At 48.0% G+C, this 21,860-nt stretch overlaps 4 protein-coding genes across 4 annotated transcripts; all 4 read right to left on the bottom strand.

Moving 5' to 3' along the window:
- Positions 1,212–5,070, bottom strand: LOC8076385 (scarecrow-like protein 34). Its single transcript, XM_021462190.1, has 2 exons — positions 3,427–5,070; positions 1,212–1,628 (listed from the first exon to the last, which is right to left on the bottom strand). The coding sequence occupies exons 1-2, from the start codon at positions 5,068–5,070 to the stop codon at positions 1,212–1,214; spliced, it is 2,061 nt and encodes a 686-aa protein (XP_021317865.1).
- On the bottom strand, positions 7,099–9,315 carry LOC8076384 (scarecrow-like protein 34). Its single transcript, XM_002450029.2, has one exon. The coding sequence runs from the start codon at positions 9,313–9,315 to the stop codon at positions 7,429–7,431; it is 1,887 nt and encodes a 628-aa protein (XP_002450074.1). The 3' UTR covers positions 7,099–7,428.
- LOC8076383 (scarecrow-like protein 9) lies at positions 9,367–12,384 on the bottom strand. Its single transcript, XM_021462189.1, has 4 exons — positions 11,848–12,384; positions 10,590–11,637; positions 9,729–9,812; positions 9,367–9,470 (listed from the first exon to the last, which is right to left on the bottom strand). Exons 1-4 carry the CDS (start codon positions 12,382–12,384, stop codon positions 9,367–9,369), a joined length of 1,773 nt encoding a protein of 590 aa, XP_021317864.1.
- On the bottom strand, positions 16,529–18,042 carry LOC8076380 (scarecrow-like protein 14). Its single transcript, XM_021462188.1, has 3 exons — positions 17,888–18,042; positions 17,220–17,696; positions 16,529–17,141 (listed from the first exon to the last, which is right to left on the bottom strand). Exons 1-3 carry the CDS (start codon positions 18,040–18,042, stop codon positions 16,529–16,531), a joined length of 1,245 nt encoding a protein of 414 aa, XP_021317863.1.

The following is a 21,860-nucleotide window of genomic DNA, read 5'->3' as shown; positions in this document are numbered from 1 at the left end:
CCACCTCCTCTCTGATACGGCCACTTTCACCATGGTATCTCCACACGGTATATCCCTTTGTAAATCCATTAAGCAGAAGATGTCTACCCATATTGACCTTGTTTTGCCTTCTCCTATTTTCACATTTGAAGCAGGGACACAGCTGTAGAACAAATGCTGGAGAGTTGCCAAATGCACGCTCCAAGAATTCATTGGTCTTCTGCTGCCACTCATCATCAAAATCCCATCTGCTTCTACGACCGTCGTACATCCACTTACGGTCATCCATCCTTTAGCATAGGTAGTCACACAATGACATATCCACTAAAGATAGACTATGACCATAAAGGTCGTACTCCTACTGTCTAATAGGTGAGGATAGGTCCTAATCCCACCCGCGGATGCGTAGATGAGATTAATTTCCATTTCCGCTCCTATACTAGACAGAATTTCGGCAGCACCTCCCCGCTGTTCTCCTGATACACGTCCCGCTAGGGAGAGTGTGTATCCAGAGAACAACAGGGGGTGATGCTGAAATTCTGTCTTGTATAGGAGCGGAACATGGAAACTAATCTCATCTACGCATCCGCGGGCTGTCCAAAAAACGTGGACAATCCGAAACAGATACAGTGAAGCTGTATCTGTTTCGGACGGGAGACCCTAACTAGGTTGCGCAATTTATGACCATGAGAGAGAGGGGTTATTCATACCTCAGGGCTCCAGTGGCGAGGCAAAGCAGTGCAGGCAAACCCGCTACTCTGGCTCGACTCCGACGGGACTCTCTGCACCAAAAACAAATCAAGGGGCTTAGTCCATAATTTCGGCAGCACCTCCCCTATACGGTGAGGCATCCAAACCTGCAATAAAGTGTACGGCACGAAGGCCGACAACTACATACGCATTCTCATTGAATTTCACCGATTCACATCCATATACTACATTTCATTACATTTCACCAAAGCACGAAGCCTCACCTTGCTCGAGCGGGGGCGTGTAGCTGCCGGCGGTGGCGGTGGTCGCGGCGAGGTCGCGGCCGGCGGTGGCGTTGCTCGCAGCGGGGAGGGCAAGGCCCCTCTTCTTCCTCCTCCCTTCTTGCTCCTCCTCCTTCCTCTTCCCTCCCTTCTTCCTCCTCTTTCCTCCCTTCTTCCTCCTCCTCCCTTCTTGCTCCTCCTCCTTCCTCTTCCCCTCGTTCCCCTTGCTGACAACGGCGAGGCAGGGGGCGGGGCCGCGGATTAGGGGACGGCCTGGACGGCGGGGCAGAGGCGGGCGACGACGGCGACGATGAGGACGGCGTGGACGGCGACGGGGCCGCGGCCGGGGGTGGGGGCAGGGGCGGCCGGCGAGGAGGTTGCGGGGGGCGCGCGTGGGGGCAGAGGACGGGGGCAGAGGCCGCGAGGACGGCGAGGACCGCGAGGACGGCGAGGACGGCGAAGCGCGGGCGGGGACGGCGAGGACGGCGTGGACGGCGGCGGCGGGGGCGCGGGCGGGGACGGCGACGAGGACGGCGCGGGAGGTGGCGCGGCTGGGGACAGAGGCGGGCAAAGGCTTGGATCGACGGCGAGGGGGGTGGCGCGGCCGCACCGGCGACGAGGACGGGCGAGCGCGGCGGCGGAATCGCGGGCGGGTGAGCGCGGCGGCGGCGGGGGCGGCTGAGTGTGGGGACGAGTGTGTGTGAGAGAGAGAAGGAGTGGGGGGGAATTGGATAAGGCCAGTTAGGGCCTTTACCGAGTGCTGGATAGTAAGGCACTCGGTACATTTTTATTTTTATTTCAAAATTTTAAACCGCCCACGTGATTTACACGAAATTAAAAGTATGAATTCAAATTATACCGAGCGCACAGCCAACCCTCGGTACAAAATGGCCATGTCACCGAGGGTTACCCATTGCCGCGCTCGGTACAAACATTTTACCGAGGGGCCAAGGTGCACCCTCGGTAAAAATTTTGTACCGAGCGCCGCTGTATGCAACCCTCGGTAACTAGCCATTTTGTACCGAGGGTTAGCCAGGCTCTCGGTACAATTTGAAATCATACTTTGGATTGAAATGTTTTTGAATTTTTAATTTCGTAAATCACGTCTGCAAAATTTTGGATTCAAGTGTTTTTGAATTTTGAAAGACCAAACTCTACCGAGGGCTCCGCATACCCCTCGGTGTAAATATTTCACCGGAGGCAACCCATTAGCGCTCGGTGGAATGACCATATTCTACCGAGCGACGGACGGTGCTCTCGGTGGAGTTGACGACGTTGTGGGAGTTTACTCGACTGAGAGAGTGGTGCGTCAATTTTACCGAGATGTTTTTTCTACCGAGGAGCTTTGCTCGCTAAAACACAGTTTTAGCGAGGGTTTTATCTTACCGAGGGTTAGACGCTCGGTAGAAGGGAATGGTACCGAGCGTATGTGTTCACCGAACGCTACTCGTGAAGTGCACCGAGGGTCTTATTTCACCGAGCTTAACCGTCGGTACAAGAGTGATGTACCGAGGGCCCGTTTTCCTGCTCTCGGTACATCTTTATGCTCTCGGTGGAGATGCACTGTGCCGTAGTGTAGCAAGGTGACCTGTGCAAATTAGCTATTTTTTTCATTTTTTTACTTGAAATTATCTTTTGCAAATATTTTTGTTTCTTTTGTTTGATTGTATTTGACCTCTCCCTATGCCTCATCCTAATTGTATCCATGGGTACCAACAAGTTTATATAGCTGTACATCGTGTCGTCTCTATTTCCTCCTTTTTTTTCCTCGCTTATAACCAGAGGCCGTGTAATTTCCATTGGTGACAAATTAAAATATTCTTTTTCAAAGGTCCCGTCAATAAAACCACCCTTCAAGCCTTACATATTGTTCAGTTTCATGGCCCTCTTCAAAATTTAAATTTTGGATTATCTTGTGAAGGTTCCTAGGTAACTAGTTTTCTCTCTAAAACAAATGCATCTTCCTCTCTCTTTTTGAAACGGTCAGCAGAAGCTCTGTTGAACTTGTATTGATATAAAAGGGAACAAGCACTGTACAATAAAACAACCACAAAAAATAACAAAAGGCTCCAAAAATAAACAAATGCATCTTCCTCCAGAGGTACATATTGCGCAAACTGATGGATGCCATGGTCAAAGATACCGACCATGGCTATTGTGACACTTGGAAAACACAAGATCACCGGTGTGGTCCATATATAGCTAGTATATATAAGGACACATAACTCTGGTACGTACACCATTCGATTGGTGGCGAAATTAACTAAAAACAAAAGGTTCACTCGGAAGAGGACCCCTGTGCTACCCATGTGGACAGGCCAAAGAGGATGCGCCCCATCCAGCCTTGCAGTAGCCAATGACCGTCTTGACAGATCAAAAGGTCCTTGTGATGGCACATCCTGATCTCTTCCTTGAGCGTATGAACAATTTTGGGTTGCAATGGCAGCTGCCTGAGCCCTGCCCGTTGGTTTCTCGCCTGCCACTGTCTGTACTTCTCAGGGCGTTCCAACAGGTCGATGCCCTCGCAAGCGATGACATTTACTGCAGCTCTTCCAAACAGGCCCTGCTCAAGCACCATTCGTGGCTTACTTCCCCGCGGCATGGTTGCGTCAAACATGTCAAACATTGCCGTGTAGTAGAACAAGGCCTCCTTAAACCGCGACAAGTAGGAGCAACCATAGGAACTATTCAGAATGCTTTGGATGAACACATCTGGCATCATCTTGTTGATGTTATGGAGGACGGTATCCCTGGGGCTAGGATTATCGAAGAATATGCTCTCGTCCATCAAGGTGCTGAAATTGAAGTGGTCATTCACTACGAGCACCTCGTCGGGGTGTTTGTCCAAGTCCTCGTTGCAGACTTCCTCCCATTTTTTCCTTATGACATGGAAACTGAATGGCACGCCAGAGTCATGTGCACATTTGATGAGCCGGCGCCCTGTGTCCTCAATCAGCTCAGCTGGACATGGCCGGAGACGTGACCGGAGTATGGCGGTGATCCTCACCTTTGGTGGACCACCTTCCCTACTCGCTAGCAAGCGAAGCAAGTGTGCCCAATGGAACCCGAAGCGCATACCGTAGTCTACAATGTGCAGCCTTGTCTTGCCCTGAATGGCCTGCAAGATGGTCATTGTGGAAAAACAGATCACCACCTTGTTGAAGCTGCAGGCTGCCATGTAGAGGTTCTGCGCCTTGAGAAATTCCTCGATTGAGAGGCGCTCTGCCAATACCAATTGCCAAAGCTGGCTCCCCATGCCCAACAGCCGTGCTTCCAAACCCCTAGCAAAGCAGTGAGCTAGCCGCTGTGTGGCATCCCCTGTTTCTGATGCATGTTGCTTGATCTGCTTCAGTAGGTCGCGTGCTCTCACGTGATCATTTGCCGCCACTGCCTGTGCGCAAGAGATCAACAAGGAGCTTACGTCCACCACATTGTTACTCACCACCGCCTTTTTACCGCCCTTGCGGATGTTCTTCTGATGAGCCTCGTTCGCCATGTCGACGCGCAGCTTCTCGAATTCTCTAATGTATGTCTCGAGGCCACTTGACATCATATCCTCTAACATCGTCTCATGGACACAAATATCCTCGTGCTGCTGCTTGATCGTCATCACGGCTTTGCTGCTCCTTGTTATTACCTCGTCTTGTAAATTATGATCATCTCTATTATTCCTCTTCTTTGACCTACTTTCCCTGGCCGCCGTTTGATTCACCTGCAGCTCATCATCACATATGAAGCCTCCGGCTCCGGGCAACAGCATGTTTGTTGCCTGATCCATGCCCTTCAAGAACTCCCCCACTACTGCATATGGACACCTGGACAAGGATGAGTAGCTGGGTGTCGACCTTTCATCACCACCACCACCATCATTTGTGTCACCAGGGGAAGGGGAGGAGAGGATTTGAGCAAAGGGCTGCTCCACCTGGAGAAGCGCAGGGTGATCAGAGAGCAGCTTATCGTCGGTGTCGTCCTCGTCCTCCATCAGCATGCGTGAGATGTAAGGGAGCATCATCATATCACTAGGGACATGATGATGGCAGCCCTCACTTCGTCCACCTGCTTCTTGCTTTGGGTTTCGGGGAAAAACTTCATGGGATGGGGACAGTGGTGACTGCGCCATGGAATCCTTCACGAAGAATTCCTCTAGTTCAGTGGTGAGGTTGTTGCCATGTCATGAATGACCGCTAATTTATGGCACGGTGTGGTGCACTAGGTCTTGCATTGCTTAATATATATCGTAACGAACACGACAAACCATGGCAACATGTATGGAACTGTCTCCTTAATTAATTAATAAATTATAAAATGTGTGTCCAAGCAGCTAGCTAGTGCCAAAACGAGTCAGGACACCATGTCTAGTTGTCTACCTATAACTCCAATGCTCCTTTGATAATGGAGACAAATACTCGGCAGTATTTCCAATGTTCCTCGGATGTAATGGTTGAAAAAGCTATGTATCGCTACAACTCCACACAGCACACAAAGATAATATTTGTAAATAAGACCATTGAAAGAAACCCCATATCTGTCTCTGTCTGCCTGTCTGGTGCTCTAGTTGGAGGCTTACTGGAGTTCTAGGTGTTCAGGTTTCTGTTAGCTGGCTTCAGTTCTGTTGATTGCTGCATAGCAGCGTTTGTTTTGTTTGGCTTTGTGCCTTCTTGTGCGCTGGTATCCCTAGCTACTTATTTGGGTACCTATCACAATGCTTTATAAAAGCAGGGTTTCCTGTATTTACAGAGTTGAGTGTGCGCTCGTGTTTATGAGCATCTACGTCTGTAACTAGGTCTCGTAAAAAAAACATTTCCATTAACTATTGAAATATGCCAAATTAAAGGAAGAAGATACTTTTGTGCGACGCCCAACAGATTTAAGTAAGCTTTATTTACAGAGGCTGCTGACATAAAGTAATACAGTATATCAATGATCACAAATGCAGAGAACGAGCAGAGTTTCCAAGCAACAAGCATGATCTTATTCAGACCATTACCTGCAAAATATATTTCAGCTTGAGGTGTGGATTATATATCTAATTTTCTTTGGACATGTGAAAAAAATGAAGTATGTGAAAGATGGATGGCTTCGAGCTGTTCACAAGAGCTCTTGATTTCACTTTTTTAAACACTATTATCCTTAGGAGGTTGGGATAGTAGTAGGACCGGATTTTTCTGGCATATGTGTATCTTACTATTATTAATTAGAGGCCACAATGGAGGCATCATGGTAACTCTCATCATATGTGCTAGGAAAAAAAATAAATCCTAGAAATTCTCACAATAATCAGAAACATATGACCTTTAATTTGGTAGACTCTAATTATCATCTTCAATATAGCCATTGGATCTACTGTAATTCATAAAAAAAATTACCCACCTTTGTCATTATAAAAATACTTAAAGTAACCCTCTAATTTTATATATAAATTATCCTCCTCTATCATTACGAAAGACAATTGAAAAATAACCCCTCAAATTTGTATATAAATTACTGACACTTGTCATTATGAAGAATAATTCAAAATAACCCCAATCATGAAAAGATTGCGAAAGTAATAGCAGTAGGAACATAACAACCTGATACGACATGATTTTAGGAAAAAAAATTAAAAAAAGATCATCAAATTTAGAGTTAGTATGAGAGAGAAAGACTAGTTACAAGTTTTAGCCAAAGATTATAAAGAGAAATCACACTTGTTAATCACACTTGGACGCTTACATCAGCACAACATATTGGATGTTGGATCCGTAAAAACCTCACCTCATATTGCCTATGTGGGGTACTTCTTGCTTCCCCCCATCATTCGTTCATCTCTTGAGCTTGCTTGGTGAGGATGTGTTGTCTTCAGCTTAAAGGGAGGTTATCTCTGGCATGCCTTGGTTGGAGTGTCATTTCTCACCATCTTTAGTCCCCTTTCCACTGTGCTCCATCACAAAAAATAGCTTTGGATCAATGTAGCTATGAGGGATGGTATGGTTACACAATAATCATTGTGCGTCCGGAGTATGTTGTTTGGCGGTGGCATTCTACGGTGATTGGTGGTTGTCTTGTCATGGCTTGCCTGTGACCTATGCTGTGTTGTTGTACCGACTCTTCTTATACTCTCGCTGCTCTCTCTTTGATCTTTCGACACCCCCTAACCTATACTGTGAGCACCTTCTCGTATGTCAGAAGCATATTGTATTTGTTTAAGCTTTTAGTTTTTGCTTGGTTGGTAGGTAAAAAAATTTTGGGTGTCATATTAAATATTTTATGAGATGTCAGAAGAGGTATTCAAATACTAATTAAAAAATTAATTACACACTCGCTTGAAAACCACAAGACGAATTTATTAAATTTAATTTAATTAATCAGTCGTTAGCACATGTGTATTACTGTAGCAATCAATCATGGGTCGATGTTTCTTGCAGGCGATACAGGGGATCTGCAGCGACGGTGCTCATCAGGTCTCGGCTGCTAGCGGCAGCGACAAGGCAAAGCAAGCTCAGGCACGCGGCGGCGGTGCAGATTCGTCAGCAAGAGCAACCCAGGTGGAGTGAGCGTAGAGGATGCGGCCCTTCCACCCCTGCAGCAGCCATCCGTCGTCGTTCTCGTCGATGACGAACTCCCTGTGGTAGCACTGCTGCTTCACCATCTCCGTCACCGCGCCCACCACCGCCGGGTCCAGCGGCAGCTGCCTCAGCCCGGCGCGCCGGCTCCTCTGCTGCCACTGCTTGTAGGTGTCGAATCGGTCCGTCCGGTCGTGGCCCTCGCAGGCCACCACATTGACGACGCAGGCGCGCAGGAAGTCTCGCTCCAGCACCATCCGCTGCTCGCTGCTCCGGGGCAGCGTGGCGTCCAGCATGTCGAACGCCGCCGAGAAGTAGAAGAGCGCCTCCCGGAACCGCGTCAGGAACGAGTTGCCGCACAGCCCGTTGACGACGCCGTGCGTGAACACGGCGGGCCTCATCCTCGCGATGCCGCCCAGGACCATGTCCCGGGGGCTCGACCTGTCCACCACCAAGCTGTCGTCGGCCAGCGTCTCCAGCTTGAACAGGCTGTTCACCACCAGCACCACGCCGGGGTCCGGGTCGGGGTCGATGCGGACAGCCTCCCACCTCGCCGCCGCGACCGCGTGGAACTTGAAGGGCACGCCCAGCTCGCGGGCGTAGTCGCTCAGCCTGTGCCCCGTCTCCTCCATGTGTCTGGCCGGCCGGAACCCCGGCAGCGGGAGGTCGACGCAGGTGATCGTCACCTCCGGCGGCGGGCCGCCGTCCCTGGCCGCCAGCCGCCGCAGCAGGTCCGGCCACTGGAGGCCCAGGTGGAGGCCGTAGTCCACGACGTGCAGCCGGCTGCTCCCCGCCGCGGCGCGGCAGATGGTCATGTTGGCGAACGCGAAGCCCACCCTCTGGAAGCAGCACGTGGCGGCGAACAGCCGGTACGCCTGCAGGAACTCGGGGCTCTGCTGCAGCAAGGTCGTCGTGTCCAGCGCCGCGAGCGACCTGTGCAGCACGCTCCCCGTGCCGGCGAGGCGCGCCTCCAGGGCCTCCACGAAGCAGTGCGCCAGGCGCTGCGTGGCGTCCCCCGTCGGCGACGCGTGCTGCTTCGCCTGCTCCAGCAGCTCCCGCGCGCCGTGCCGCTCGTCCACCGCCTGCGCGCAGCTCAGCAGCAGCGTGCGCATGTCCACCTGCTGCTGCCGCCGCCGCCGCGCCTCCCTGCTGTTGCTCATGGCCGCCTCGTCCGCCATGGCCGCGCGCAGGCGCTCCATCTCCTCCGTCGGAACCTCGCAGTCGTCCAGCATCATCCTGCCGATCAGCTCCTGCACCTGGGCCTCCTCTTCCGGCCTGGCCACCGTCGCCATCACCTTGCATGCTCTGCCCGCCTCCGCCTCCGGGCCGTAGTTCCTACTAGTAGTATCCTTCATCACCAGTTTCTTGTTGTCTTTGGGCAAGAATTTGCAGCCTTCCTCCCTGCCCTTGACGAACGCCATATTCAGCAAGTCCATGACGCTGCAGGCCTCTGCTCCTGTGGCGGTGGCGCACATGTCGGAGACTGTGGCACTGTTGCCGTCCTTGTAGAGATGGGATGCGCCATTGCCATTTCTGGTGGAAGATGAAGAAGAAGAAGAAGAGGCAATGATTTGAGCCAAGGACTGCTGAGCGTGGACGAGTGCGGGGTCGTTGTCGTTGATCAAGAACATGCCATGCATGTCCTCTTCCTCCTCCTCCATGAGCAGACGCGAGATGTGTTCCAGGGCCACGTCTTCCTGCTGCTGCTCTGAGGAGGGGACGCCGTTGTCATGGTGGGGCGTTGGGGGAAGGTGGAGGAACACCGACGGGGACTGCGGGGAATGCTCGACGAGACCCACCAGCTCCTCCAGGGTTGCCGCCATAGTTCACGAGGAGATGGTAATGGTGCCGCTGACAACTGCCGAGTGAAGGTATCATCTTGGAATCACCTTGGACTCGTTCTCCGCCACCATCCGATCTATGCCAAGAGGTGACAAGCTCACTCCTTGCTGGCTGACGGAAACCTCGAGATTGCCTGCTGCACACATGACAAAGAAAGGGTCTTTGAGAAAGATGATGACAGTCCCCTGCTTCTGCTTCAGTTAAGACCCTGCTCCATCAAAGGCGTCAATGACAATGATCAAGTAGAAAAATAAAACTATTCCACGACAGATCCGAGGATCCTGTCTCTTGTTTTCTTACAGGGGACCTTGGAAATGGTTATACTTTGAATTGTTCACTTCTGGGAATTGCCAATGCTTATCTCATCTCTTGTAGTAACTAGTAAGTAGCATACCTGTATAAACATGTTCAGAGTCCGCTGTTTCTTTCCTGCACCCACCTGTAGGGGCCGATTCACTAGCAAAGTAGCAACGTAAACCTGCGGTGAACATGTCAACATAACACACAACACTATGGACAAGGAATTGCAAATCCAGGACAATCGTGAATAATTTTTTTTAAAAAAAGTATATCCATTAGATATGGACCCCCACCAGTACAATTTTCTTGGACCAGCAAAGTTTAAGGTCTTGCTTTGAGTGCATGTATTACACAATTTCAGAAACTGCAGATTTCAAAAGCAAGGATCTTCTATGTGCTGGTTGAAGAGACAGAGAAATCTGCAAGTACATAAAACATGAACATCTTCAAGAAACAAATCAGTGCACATAGTTGCTACCATATTAGCTTAAATACGAATCTGGTGCTGTGGAAAACTGGTTGACCTTGACAAAACTTCTTTACCTCATTGAACTCAACAAGTACCCACCCACTAATTAATTGACTTCTGTGAAGAATAAATCTTTATGAGCACAACAACTTCTCAGGCAGCCACAGAAGAGCAGTAGTGGCATCCAAGAACTGATAATTTATTTCTTCAGAGTTCAAGGCAAAAACTGAACACTCTAACATGTAATTTACAGAACAAGATGCACTGCCTAAGGGAGGAAGATGCATTGTGCTCTTCTAGGATATTTTCAGCAGACACATGAGTGTCCCTGAATAAGTAGACAGTCAACCAAATAGTACACATGGGCAAAGCCGCAAAGGGAGCCGACAAAGGTACCATTCAGTAGCAGAAAACTAAAGCTTCACTCAGAAATGGTGTCTTCCGCAACCCATGTAGAGTGGGCATAGAAGATGCGCCCCATCCAACCTTGCAGCAACCATTGGCCATCCTCACTGATGAAAAAGTCCTTGTGATGGTCCTTCATCACTTTATCCTTGAGTACCTTAACTATGTTTGGTTTCAGTGGTAGCTGCCTCAGGCCTGCCCGCTGGTTTCTCACCTGCCACCGTCTATACTTCTCAGGGCGGTTCACCACATCTGCACCCTCGCAGGCGACAAGATTCAGCACAGAATGACCCAGCATGTTCTGTTCCAGAACTGGCCGTAGTTTACTGTCCCTCGGGATAGTTGCATCAAGCATATCAAACAGTGCACTGTAAGAGAACAAAGCCTCACGAAACCGCGTCAAGAAGGAGGTGCTATGTGAACAATTCATAATACCCTGGATGAAGACATCTGGCCGCATCTTCCTAATGTTGTTGAGGACGGTATCCCTGGAGCTCAGACCATCAAAGTAGATATTCTCCTCCCTCAAGATACTGAAACTAAAGAGGTCAACCACAACAAGCACCTCATCAGCCTCTGTTTTCAAGTCATCGATGGAAATTGTCTCCCATTTTGCAGTGATGGCATGGAACTTGAATGGCACGCCAAACTCACGGGCACACTTGTCCAACCGGCGCCCTGTATCATCAGTCCCTTCAGATGGACAGGACCTAGGCTGAAGACGGCTTATGGCAGTTATCCTCACCTCTGGTGGGCCACCTTCCCTATTCGCCATCCAGCGAAGCAAGCCGGCCCACTGGAACCCGTGATGTGGACCATAGTCTACAATGTGAAGTTTGCTCTTCCCCACCATGGCATGCTCAATGGTCATAACGTTGAAAAAGAGTGCCACCCTGTTGAAGGAGCAGGTTGCCATGTAAAGGTTGTAGGCCTTTAGGTACTCTATGGCCAGTGGTTGCTCCAATGTCAGCAACTGCCAAAGCTGCCTCCCTGTACCCATTAGCCGTGCCTCCAGCCCCTTGGCAAAACATTGAGCTAGCCGTTGTGTTGCATCCCCTGTTGCTGATGCATGCTGCTTGATCTGCTTCAGCAGCTCATGCGCGGTCCTGAAATTGCTAGCAGACACCGCCTGCGCACAATTTATCAACAATGTGTATAGATCCACAACATTGCTCCTCCGCTTGTTATAACCCTTCTTCTTGTTCTTTGCCTCATCAGCCTTGGTGATGCGCAGCTTCTTCATTTCTTCTATGCATGTCTCGTACCCACGAAGCATCATTTTATCAAACATCTCTTCAAGCTCTTCCATCATCATAAAAACTTTATAGGCCCTGCCTACCTCCCCATCCTCATCCCTGTTATACCTCTTCTTGAATACCCTAGAATTGCCACTTTCCCTAGTCATTTGGTTCAATTGCTGATCCTTTCTGAAGACATTATCTTCTGACAAGAACCTGCTAGCCTCTTCCATGCCCTTCAAGACTGACCCCGCTGCAAGCGCACCAATGGACAAGGATGATCTCAGTGTGCATTGATCACCACTGCAATCCTGGAACAAATTCCTGGCTCCCTCAATATTGTCCCTGTTGACGGTGTTGTCACTGTTTGTGCTGAAGGAAGGGGAGGAGAGAATTTGGGAAAATGGCTTCTGCACCTGGAGAAGCGAAGGATGATCAGTGTCTTGGCACAGGAGTTTGTCTTCAGATTGATCTTCCATGAGCACGGATGAAACATAGGAGAGGACTATTTCATCAGGGCAGAGTGAATCCTGACCGACATCATTGGTCATTTGGGGAAGGTCAAGCAACACAGATGGGGAGGGTGGTGACAAGTTCATGAGACCCTCCATAAAGAATTCCTCCGGAGTGGTGGCCATGGAGATTGATGGTGGTACCGTGGCTCCAAATCTACAGGATAACATACCTTGTTATGAGTGCCAAGTGTTTGATAGTTCTAATGTTGATGGATAATGAATGATGGTTAATTATAATCCCATGTTTCCTGGATAATGGAGTTATGGAGATGATATCTAGGCATCATGCATAACAAACAAAGATACTAATATTTTATTCTACCTACTTGTGCGATGCTAAAACGTAATTAGACTAATATACAGTATGCACCTTACCTATAGACAACTTTAGCTCATTAGCTGCAACATATCTGTGCTGCCTACCTCAGATTTCCCCTTCACCACGTCCAATCCATCCTAAGATGAGACAAGTGGGTGATGGAATCACCAAAGTTTGCCATGCCGGTACATTGCTCGCACATAAAGACAAAAAATAGGTCTTGAGAAAGATGGAGATAAGGAAATGTCATCCCATTCATCTTGGTGTTGGAGCCATCCTTCAGTCCTTGTCCCTTCAAAAGCAACAAGACATTGGAGAAAACCAATTTTTCGACAAATCTCATGATCCTGTCTGTTGCCGTCACAGGGGAAAGAGTACAAGTTCTGAAAATTATTATACTGCAACCTTTTTCCTGGGTACTACCAATGCTTATTATTTTATTTCTTTCCTTTTTTTTTAACCTGAAAATACAGTAGGGGAGGCCCCCACTGTAAGAATTTTTTATTACTTCTGGAAAAAGGGAAAAACTGTACAAACTTTATTTCTTTCATGCTCCGCAGAGGGACTGAATTACAAACAATTAATATCTGCAGGTGAACACATAAACACAGAACAGAAACACTGGTCTGGTAACATGATCAGACTGAAGTGCATCTTCCTCCTGAGCTATGTTGCAAGATTTGATCAAACCCATGACCAAAGATACCAACTGGCCATTGGGAAATTAAAATACAAGGGAGTCGAAAATACTTGGTCAGGGTCACTGACAATTTTCTCCCTAAAGTCCTCGATACCCAGATCTATCTTTGTAAGAGTACAAAATGCTTTTCAGCAACTGCTGCACTGGACCTGACCTTGACAAGCAGTATAAAGAGAGCTGATGAAGAGTTGAAGACTATGGTACCATTCAGTGGCAAAAAACTGAAGCTTCATGTTGAGTGCGCAAAGAGTACACGCCCCTTCCACCCTTGGAGAAGCCACTGACTATCCTCAGTAAGAAAAAAGTCCTTGTGGTATTCCTTCTTGACCTCATCCTTCAGTGCCTTAATAATGCTTGGTTTCAATAACAGTTGTCTCAGGCCTGCACGCTGGTTTCTCACCTGCCATTGCATATACTTCTCAGGGCGGTTCACAAGGTCTACACCTTCACATGCAATATCATTCAGTGCACAACGCCTAAGCAAGCCTTGCTCCAGCACCAACCGTGAAATTCACTGTTCCGTGGCATAGTTGCATCTGACATGTCAAACAATGCCATGTAATTGAATAGCAACTCGCGGAACCTTGACAAGAAGGAAGTACCAGATGAACGATTCACAATGCTCTGGATGAAGATACATGGCCTCATTCTCCTGATATTGCTAAGGACAGTGTCTCTGGGATTTGAGGCATCAAAAAATACACTCACATCCATCAAGGAGCTGAAATTTAAAAGGTCATTCACAATAAGCACCTCATCGGTGTCTTTGTTCAAGTCCTCAATGAAAACATCCTCCCATTTTTTTGTAATGACATGGAACTTGAATGGCAAGCCAAACTCTTTTGCACACTTGCTGAGCCGGCACCCTTGCTCCTCAATCTGCTGAGCTGGGTAGATCCTGGGCTGGAAGTGACTGATTGCCGTTATCGTCACTTGTGGAGGGCCAACATTCCTATTTGCCAACGAGCGGATTAAGCCTGCCCACTAGAAGAACCCATAATGCAAACCGTAATCCACAATATGCAGGCTGCTCTTACCCACCATGGCATCCTCAATGGTCATAATTGAAAATTTGAGTGCTATCTTATGAAAGCAGCAGGCTGCCATAAAAAGGCTGTAGGCCTTGAGGAAATCCATGACTATGGGGTGCTCTGCCATGAGCGACTTCCAGAGCTGCATTCCCGTGCCTGCTAGCCGTGCTTCCAGCCCCTTGGCAAAACAGTGAGCTAGCCTCTGTGCGGCATCCCCTGTTGCTGAAGCATGCTGCTTAATCTGCTTGAGCAGTCCAACTGCGACCGTATGATCGTTCATAGCTACCGCCTACGCACAATGGAACAACAATGTACGTAGGTCCACTACATCTGTTGCAGCCTTGTTCCTGCCCTTAGTTTTGTTTTTTTTCTCATTGGTCATGGAGATGCGCAGCTTCTCCTCGTCCCTGATGCATAGCTCATCATCGTGCAGCATCATTCATCAAACATCTCATGGATGCCAATCTCCTCCTCCCTTATTATCATAGATTTCCAGGTCCTGCCTGCCTCCTCTTTCATATGCTCATCTCGGTTATACCTCTTTTTGAGCCCTATAGGGTTGTTAGTTTCCTTGAAGATTTCAATCACCTGCTCACCCTTTCCAAAGCTATTGTCTCCAGACAAGAACCTATGAGCCTCTTCCAATCCCTTTGAGAACTGCCCCTCCTCATCCACACCTTTTGAGAAAGATGAGCTGAGTGTGTATTGATCACCACTGCAGCCCTGCAATGAATTCTTAGCCCCCTCCATGTTGCCGCTGTTGAAAGTATTATCACTGTTTGCATTGAAGGAAGGGGAGGAGAGCAATTGAGCATAGGACTGTTGTGCCTGGAGTAGTGCAGGGTGATCAGAGTACTGGCCCAACAGCTTGTCATCGATGTCTTCCTCCATGAGCAAGCCTGAGATGTAGGTGAGCACCAGATCATCATCGGAGAGTGGGCCTTGACCGCCACCATCAGGCATCAGGGGAAGGTTGATAGATGGGGAAGGTGGTGAAGGCTCCATCTCCATGAGATCCACAGCAAAGAATTCCTCTGGGGTGATGGCCATGGTGATCAGTGGAGGTGTGGCATGGTAGCTTCTGGTACACATTGGAGAGCAGACCTTGTCAATGTGTATGGTAGTGCCAGATAATGCTAAGAAACTATGGTCAGGAGGACAAATTTGATGATTCCAATGCCACTTGGACAATCAAGACAGTAACTAGCCACAATTCCAATGATATTTGGACAGTCAAGATGTTATCCCGGTATTGCAAGGAGCAAACATATATAGCATTTTATTTCTTTTACCTTTTAATAAAAATAGAAAAGCAAGCAGTCACAGTTGTGTAATGCAAAACGTATTTACATATATTTTATAGACTAACATGAAGTGTTTAGGTGGACCAAATATGAGACGGATGTATAAGATAAATAAATATCCTATAAGAACTATTTCTGCGAAAGAATGTAATAAAGTAACTTGATTTGCAAAAGAAAAACATTATACTATTGGACAAAAAGTTATGGCTCTGGTTCTCAACCATAAGATTGCATTTTCAGTGGTGTGGTTTACTTTGCAAGCTTATTCGCTTGATCTTATCTGCCGAATCTGTCAGCCATTCAGCAGTGTTTTTCTCTCACGACAAATCAGCGAACAGTAATGGCTTTTCAGCCAAGCGAACAGTGGTTGAAAGTACTGTTCGCTGATTTGTCGTGAGAGAGAAATACTGTTGAATGGCTTCCTGTTTGACCGTTCGTCTTTTTCAAAAATTTTGTATATATTATTTATTTCTTATGACTTATTTTATCATTAGAGATACTTTAATAATGATCTATTTATTTTATTATTTGCATAAACGTTTGAATAAGACGAACGGTCAAACAAAAAGTCTAAAAGTAACAAAAAAACGACACTTTCAATGGGATGGAGGGATTACACCTTACTCAGGCTGATTCCTTCATTGCACTTAGGACAACAATTAGAGGTAGCACCATCTGCCGCCCACATTGAGTGGGCTAACAGGATGTGGCCCTTCCACCCCTGCAACAACCATTGTTGACCCTCCTCAATGACAAAATCCTTGTGCTATTGGTTCTTGACCATGTCCCTCACCATCTTAACAGTCTCTCCATTCAAGGGCAGTTGCCTTAGGTCAGCCCGCTGGTTTCTGACCTGCCACAGCTTATGTCTCACCACGTTCCACACGGTCCACTCCCTCACATGCTATGGCATTCAAGGCAACCCAGCCAAAGATATCCCGCTCAAGCACCAAGCGCAGTTGGCTCTCCCGGGGCATGGTCGCATCAAGCATGTCAAACAACAAAGAGTGGTAAAGAGGGCTTCCCGAAACCATGACAAGAAGGTGGTGCCGTAAGAACCATTGACGACGGCTTGGATGAAGACATCAGGCTCCATCTTTCTAATGTTGCTGAGGACAACATCCCTAGGGCTGGGGTTGTCTGATATGACGCTCTCATCCATCAAGGTCCTGAAGTTGAACAGATCGTTGACGACGAGGACCTCGTCAGGTTCCACATTCAAATCGTCGATGCAAACGGTGTGCCATGGCGCCACCACATAACAGAAACTCAGTGGCAGTTCATGGGCACAGCTGGTAAGGCGATGACCCATCTCTGCCATGTGGTTTGCTGGGTGGAATCCAGGCTGTGGGAGGTCAATGCTGGTGATCCTGACCTGTGGTGGCCCACCGTCCCTAGTCCCCAGCAAGCGCAGCAGCTCCGTCCACTGGAAGCCAGAACGGAGGCCATAATCCACGATGTGCAGCTTGCTCCTGCCAATTGCAGCATCCAAGATGGTCTTGTTGGCAAACATGAAGGCCGCCTTCCTGAAGCAGCAGGTTTACATGAAGAACTGATAGGCCTTGAGGAACTCCACGAGCGAGGTCCGGTTCGCGGTGAGTGACCTGTACACCTGGCTCTCGGTGCCAGCCAGTCGTGCCTCCAGCCCCTGCACGAACCAGTAGACAAGCCGCTGCGTGGCGTCCCCAGTAGGCGAGGCATGCTCCTTCATCTGACTGAGCAGCTCATCCACGCTCTGGCGGTCGTCGATGACCGCCTTGGCACGGTGGATGAGCAAGGTGTGCAGCTCAATCACCTTGGCTGGCCGGCGCTTGCCCCATGCCCTGCTCCTCTTTCTCGCCTTCTTCTTGTCATCGTCCTTGGCAGGCACATTCTCAACGGAAATGGCCAGGCCCTCCATCTCCTTGGAACAGACATCGAATCCCCTAAGCATCATTTCGTCGAACACCTCGCGGGCGCCGGCTTCCTCTGACTCGGACATCGCCATCTTGCTGGTCCTGCCGGCATCGGCCTCCAGCTCGTCGTCGCCGCCAACGGTGTGCCTGTCCCTGCGGTCCTTGCCGCCGCCGCTGCTTGTGTCCCTGGCCAACAGTGTGGCAGCTGTGTGCCTGTGTAGGCCGGCAGGAACTTACTAGCCTCCTCCACGGCCTTGAAGAATGCAGCGGTGAACATGTCCGTTCTGTACTCCTTGTCCTCGGGCGGCGTGCCGCCTGGAAAGACGGGGGCTTGGTCCGGCAAGGGGGCGCCGGAGAGGATCTGGGTGAAGGGCTACTGGGCGTGGAGGAACGCGGGGTGATCGGCGAGGTCGTCCTCCTCGTCTTCCTCCTCCATGAGAAGAGAAATGCGGGAGAGGTAGGAGGAGGAGGCCGCATCGACGTCGACGCGGGGTGCCGGCGTGAAGCCTCGGACGACACGGGGTGCTGCCATGCGCTGCCTGCCTACAAGCTACTACAATGGTGGGCGGTATTGCTCGTGGATTCTTCTTTAAAAAGAAGCAGAAGCAGAAGCGATTGACCTCATCACCTCCTCGTGGAGCTCGAATCGATGATTCCAACTCAGGCCTTGTTTACTTCCCAACAATTTTGCAAAATTTTTCAGATTTTCCATCACATCGAATCTTTAGACGTATGCATGAAATATTAAATATAGACGAAAATAAAAACTAATTACACAGTTTGGTCGGAATTGACGATACGAATCTTTTGAGCCTAGTTAGTCTATGATTGGACAATATTTGTCAAATACAAACGAAATTAGTACTATTTACATTTTGCAAAAAATTTTGGAACTAAACAAGGCCTCAACTCAAAGCCAATGGAATGGCATCCAAGCATCGCAGTTTCATCAGCAACAAGTGGAAGCCAAAAAAGAAAAGTTAGTTTTCTTCATCAGTCAATTGAATGGGAAGAGTAGATAAACAAGAGCTGGGCCGGCAATGCATTCAGTAGCCAAATATAATTATGGTGTCTTGTTGCGGTTATGTAGCTAGGCTACTAATCTTCTTGTTTCATTTCTGTTGGTTTCTGAACCAAACTTCGTTGTTCGTTTCGTAATGCAGCAACAGCATCTTCACAAGGTATCATTTTCTTGTTACCTTTAATTTGTCTGTCCCCTTGATCTTTTTCGCAACATGCAAGGTATTGTTTCTGGTGCTGTCAAAAAAAAAAAAGGTATTGTTTCTGGAATTGCGTATGATGATGAATGGATGATCGCGTAAGCGTGATGCAGACATGGAGATAACTTCACAAGCTGATTTTTTATTACACATGTTCAAACATGAGCAAGATGATCTTTTATTAGAAGGTAGATAAGGCCCTTCTCTTCTCTTCCTCCTTGCTCGCGTCCTGCCTGTCCCACCTCTATCTTCCTCCCACGCCACCCCCATCAGCTGCCTCGCCGTCGCTCACCTTCCACCCGCTGCGACATTGGATATTCCTGTCATCAAAAAATTACTTGGCGAACTCATTCATATTTTCTAATCTTTGTCACGAGCAAATAATTAAGGTTTATTAGTAATGTTATATTATTGCCTAGTAATTATGATGACAAGATTGATATATTTTAATATGTGCTTAAATGCTGGTGTGTTTTGTATGCCAATTAGGATACTAGTGGTGCTAATTAACGTGTTATTTGTAATTAGTACTTATCATGACAAAATTAGTGTTAGTGCATACTCCTATTTACTAGCGTATCATTATTTTTATTTTTTAAAATAATATAAATACAATTAGTCAAGTATTCTCGTCCTATTCACTCTTATCCATCTAACCAAACAGAAAAATAGCTCGCCTCATCCATCATCCAACCAAATAGGAAGCATTAATATTCATATCCTAAAATCTATGAATGGCCATTATTAGATCTATCCTTATTGTCAAACAAAACACGCTTCAAATGAAAAAGAGGAACCGGGAAGTTTTCTTGATTCCTGAATTTTTCATATAAAAATAAACTGATTCGTGTGAAATCTCTGCATTCCAAAGGGCACTTCCACCTTTTTGCTCGCCTTCCGTCTATCAAAGTAAAGCCAATGAGAATTTTTTTTTGAAAGAAACTATGGAGCAATGCTCCCCAGGTTGGAGATATATAAAGTAAAAACACAAGAGCCAAGTACAGGGGTGTTAGCTAGGCGCTAACCAAAAGGGAAAGAAGGAAAAAGAAGAGGAAAGAAAGACTCACCTATGGAACCTACCTAGGCAGAGGTGAGGGGGGATTGGCCGAGGCCAACTAGCAAGAACAACTATTACAAAGAGTTTGACCAATTCAAAATTACATCGTGTAAATTTGGAGGTATTCTATACAGGTGAAGCTTAACTAATGAGAAATTTTGATACAAAAGGTCGCATATATAAAATAGTACAGTTTTTTTGGGTGGGGGCATATAAAAAAAGTACAGTTAAAAACAGAATTGGAAGGATGAATGTGTCCTTTTTAGGGTACTTTCAATCAAGACTCTATTACAGAGTCTAAGACAATTAATTACATATTATTTATGGTATTTTGCTGATGTGGCAGCATATTTATTAAAGAAAGAGGTAGAAAAATAAGACTCCAAGTTTTATTTAGACTCTAAGTCCACATTGTTTGAGGTAATAAATAACTTACTCTATAATAGAGTCTGTATTGTGAGTGTCTATTGTGAGTGTCCTTAAGTCTTTCACTCCGGACAAGCTGGAGAAATCGTTTATTTCATCTTAATCACGCATAAGTTTAATCTATCCAGAAATACAATGCGCGTGCCAAACAATTGATGCCACAAAATTTAAAAGCATAAAAGCAACAACTGAACCTGAGAAACTCATAAGAGGCGAAAACATGGTCGATACATCACTTTACTGATTTATTAATTTTACATGTCAAGACATACATCACTTTACTGATTTATTAATTTTACATGCCAAGACACTCCTGCTGCGTCTCTACATACTTTTAGCTGGCTGGTAAGCTGGAGAATTTCACTCTAGGCTTAACCATTTGGACGAAGTTATCGCACGATGAATCACAAAATCTTTTGCGCAGCGTTTCCAATTTAGCAATGGAGGCTGGCAGCCTGGTTGCCCACCTCAGTTATTCGAGGCAGGATAGACAGGCCAGCAACAGAGACGGGCATCATATAAAACCGCCTCGGTTAATACTCATTAACTGAGGACCGAGGCGATTGCCTAACGAAACCAATGATCGTCTTAAAACGACCGCCTAGGTTAATATTAATTAACAAAAAGCGGTCATTTTAAGGCAATCGTCTCTAAAAATGCTTTTTCAGAGGCGAGCAACTATAACCTACCTTAGGTAATCGTGGCCAGCCTACCAGCCCATCTAGGACCGGTAACAGCTTCACAATACATATACGCTGAGCATAACTAAAACCCTAACTCTCCATCTTTCTCAGGCACCGCACCCTCCAACCCTCTCTCTCTCTCTCCGTCTCGCATTGCTCCATTCCTCCCGCTCTCTCCCTCTCCCTCTCGGGCATCGCTCCATCCCGCTCGCTCTCCCTCATCCTGAGCACAATCGAGTGGCCATGGCCAGGGCGTCATTCCATCCCTCTCCCTATCCCTCATGCGGCCGCGGTGGCACAAGCATCGTGCAAGGAGGGCTCGCGTGGGTCGAGGGCACATGGATCCATGCAGCAGCAGCTCCTGCACCTTCGCCCACAGCAAATCCGGCACCACCACCTCCATGGCGACGGCCATGCTCATCATCATCAACTCCCACAGCAGATCCAGCAACAGCAGCTTCTCCCTCGTGCAGATCCGGCGGCCTCCCTCCACCCTCTCTCTTCCTCGGTGGATCTGGCAACCCGACAGAGCTAGCGACCTTGGCACCGCCAACCTCGGGCGGATCTAGTGGGCTTCCTCCCTTCCTTTGCAAGTGTGGATCTGGCGTATCTAGATCTCGACAGCAGGCTCCCTCCCTTCCTTTCTCTGCTCATGTGGATCTGGCGCGTCTAGATCCCAGCGACAGATTGAGCTCCCCTATGGTGGCGACGACGCATAGCCTAGACCTATGCCCAGGCTCGATGTGTTCTATGGGGTTTCCTTTTTCTTTTGTTTTTTTAATTTGATTTAGCGAGGCACGGAAGGCAACCGCCTTGGTTAAGGCCACAATTAACCATGACCTTTCGACCGTAGCGGATGCAAAAACCACCACGGTTAATGTTTTTTGCTCGTCACGATTGAGATTTCTACAGTAACGTGAGCCGCGCGTGACCCCATCGTCTATCTCGTGCCCGCCTCTTCCAC

This window comes from Sorghum bicolor, chromosome 5 (genome assembly GCF_000003195.3).
Source record: "Sorghum bicolor cultivar BTx623 chromosome 5, Sorghum_bicolor_NCBIv3, whole genome shotgun sequence".
Lineage (NCBI taxonomy): Eukaryota > Viridiplantae > Streptophyta > Magnoliopsida > Poales > Poaceae > Sorghum > Sorghum bicolor.
Note: the sequence above shows the minus strand (reverse complement) of the source record. Positions and strands in the feature narration are given on the sequence as shown.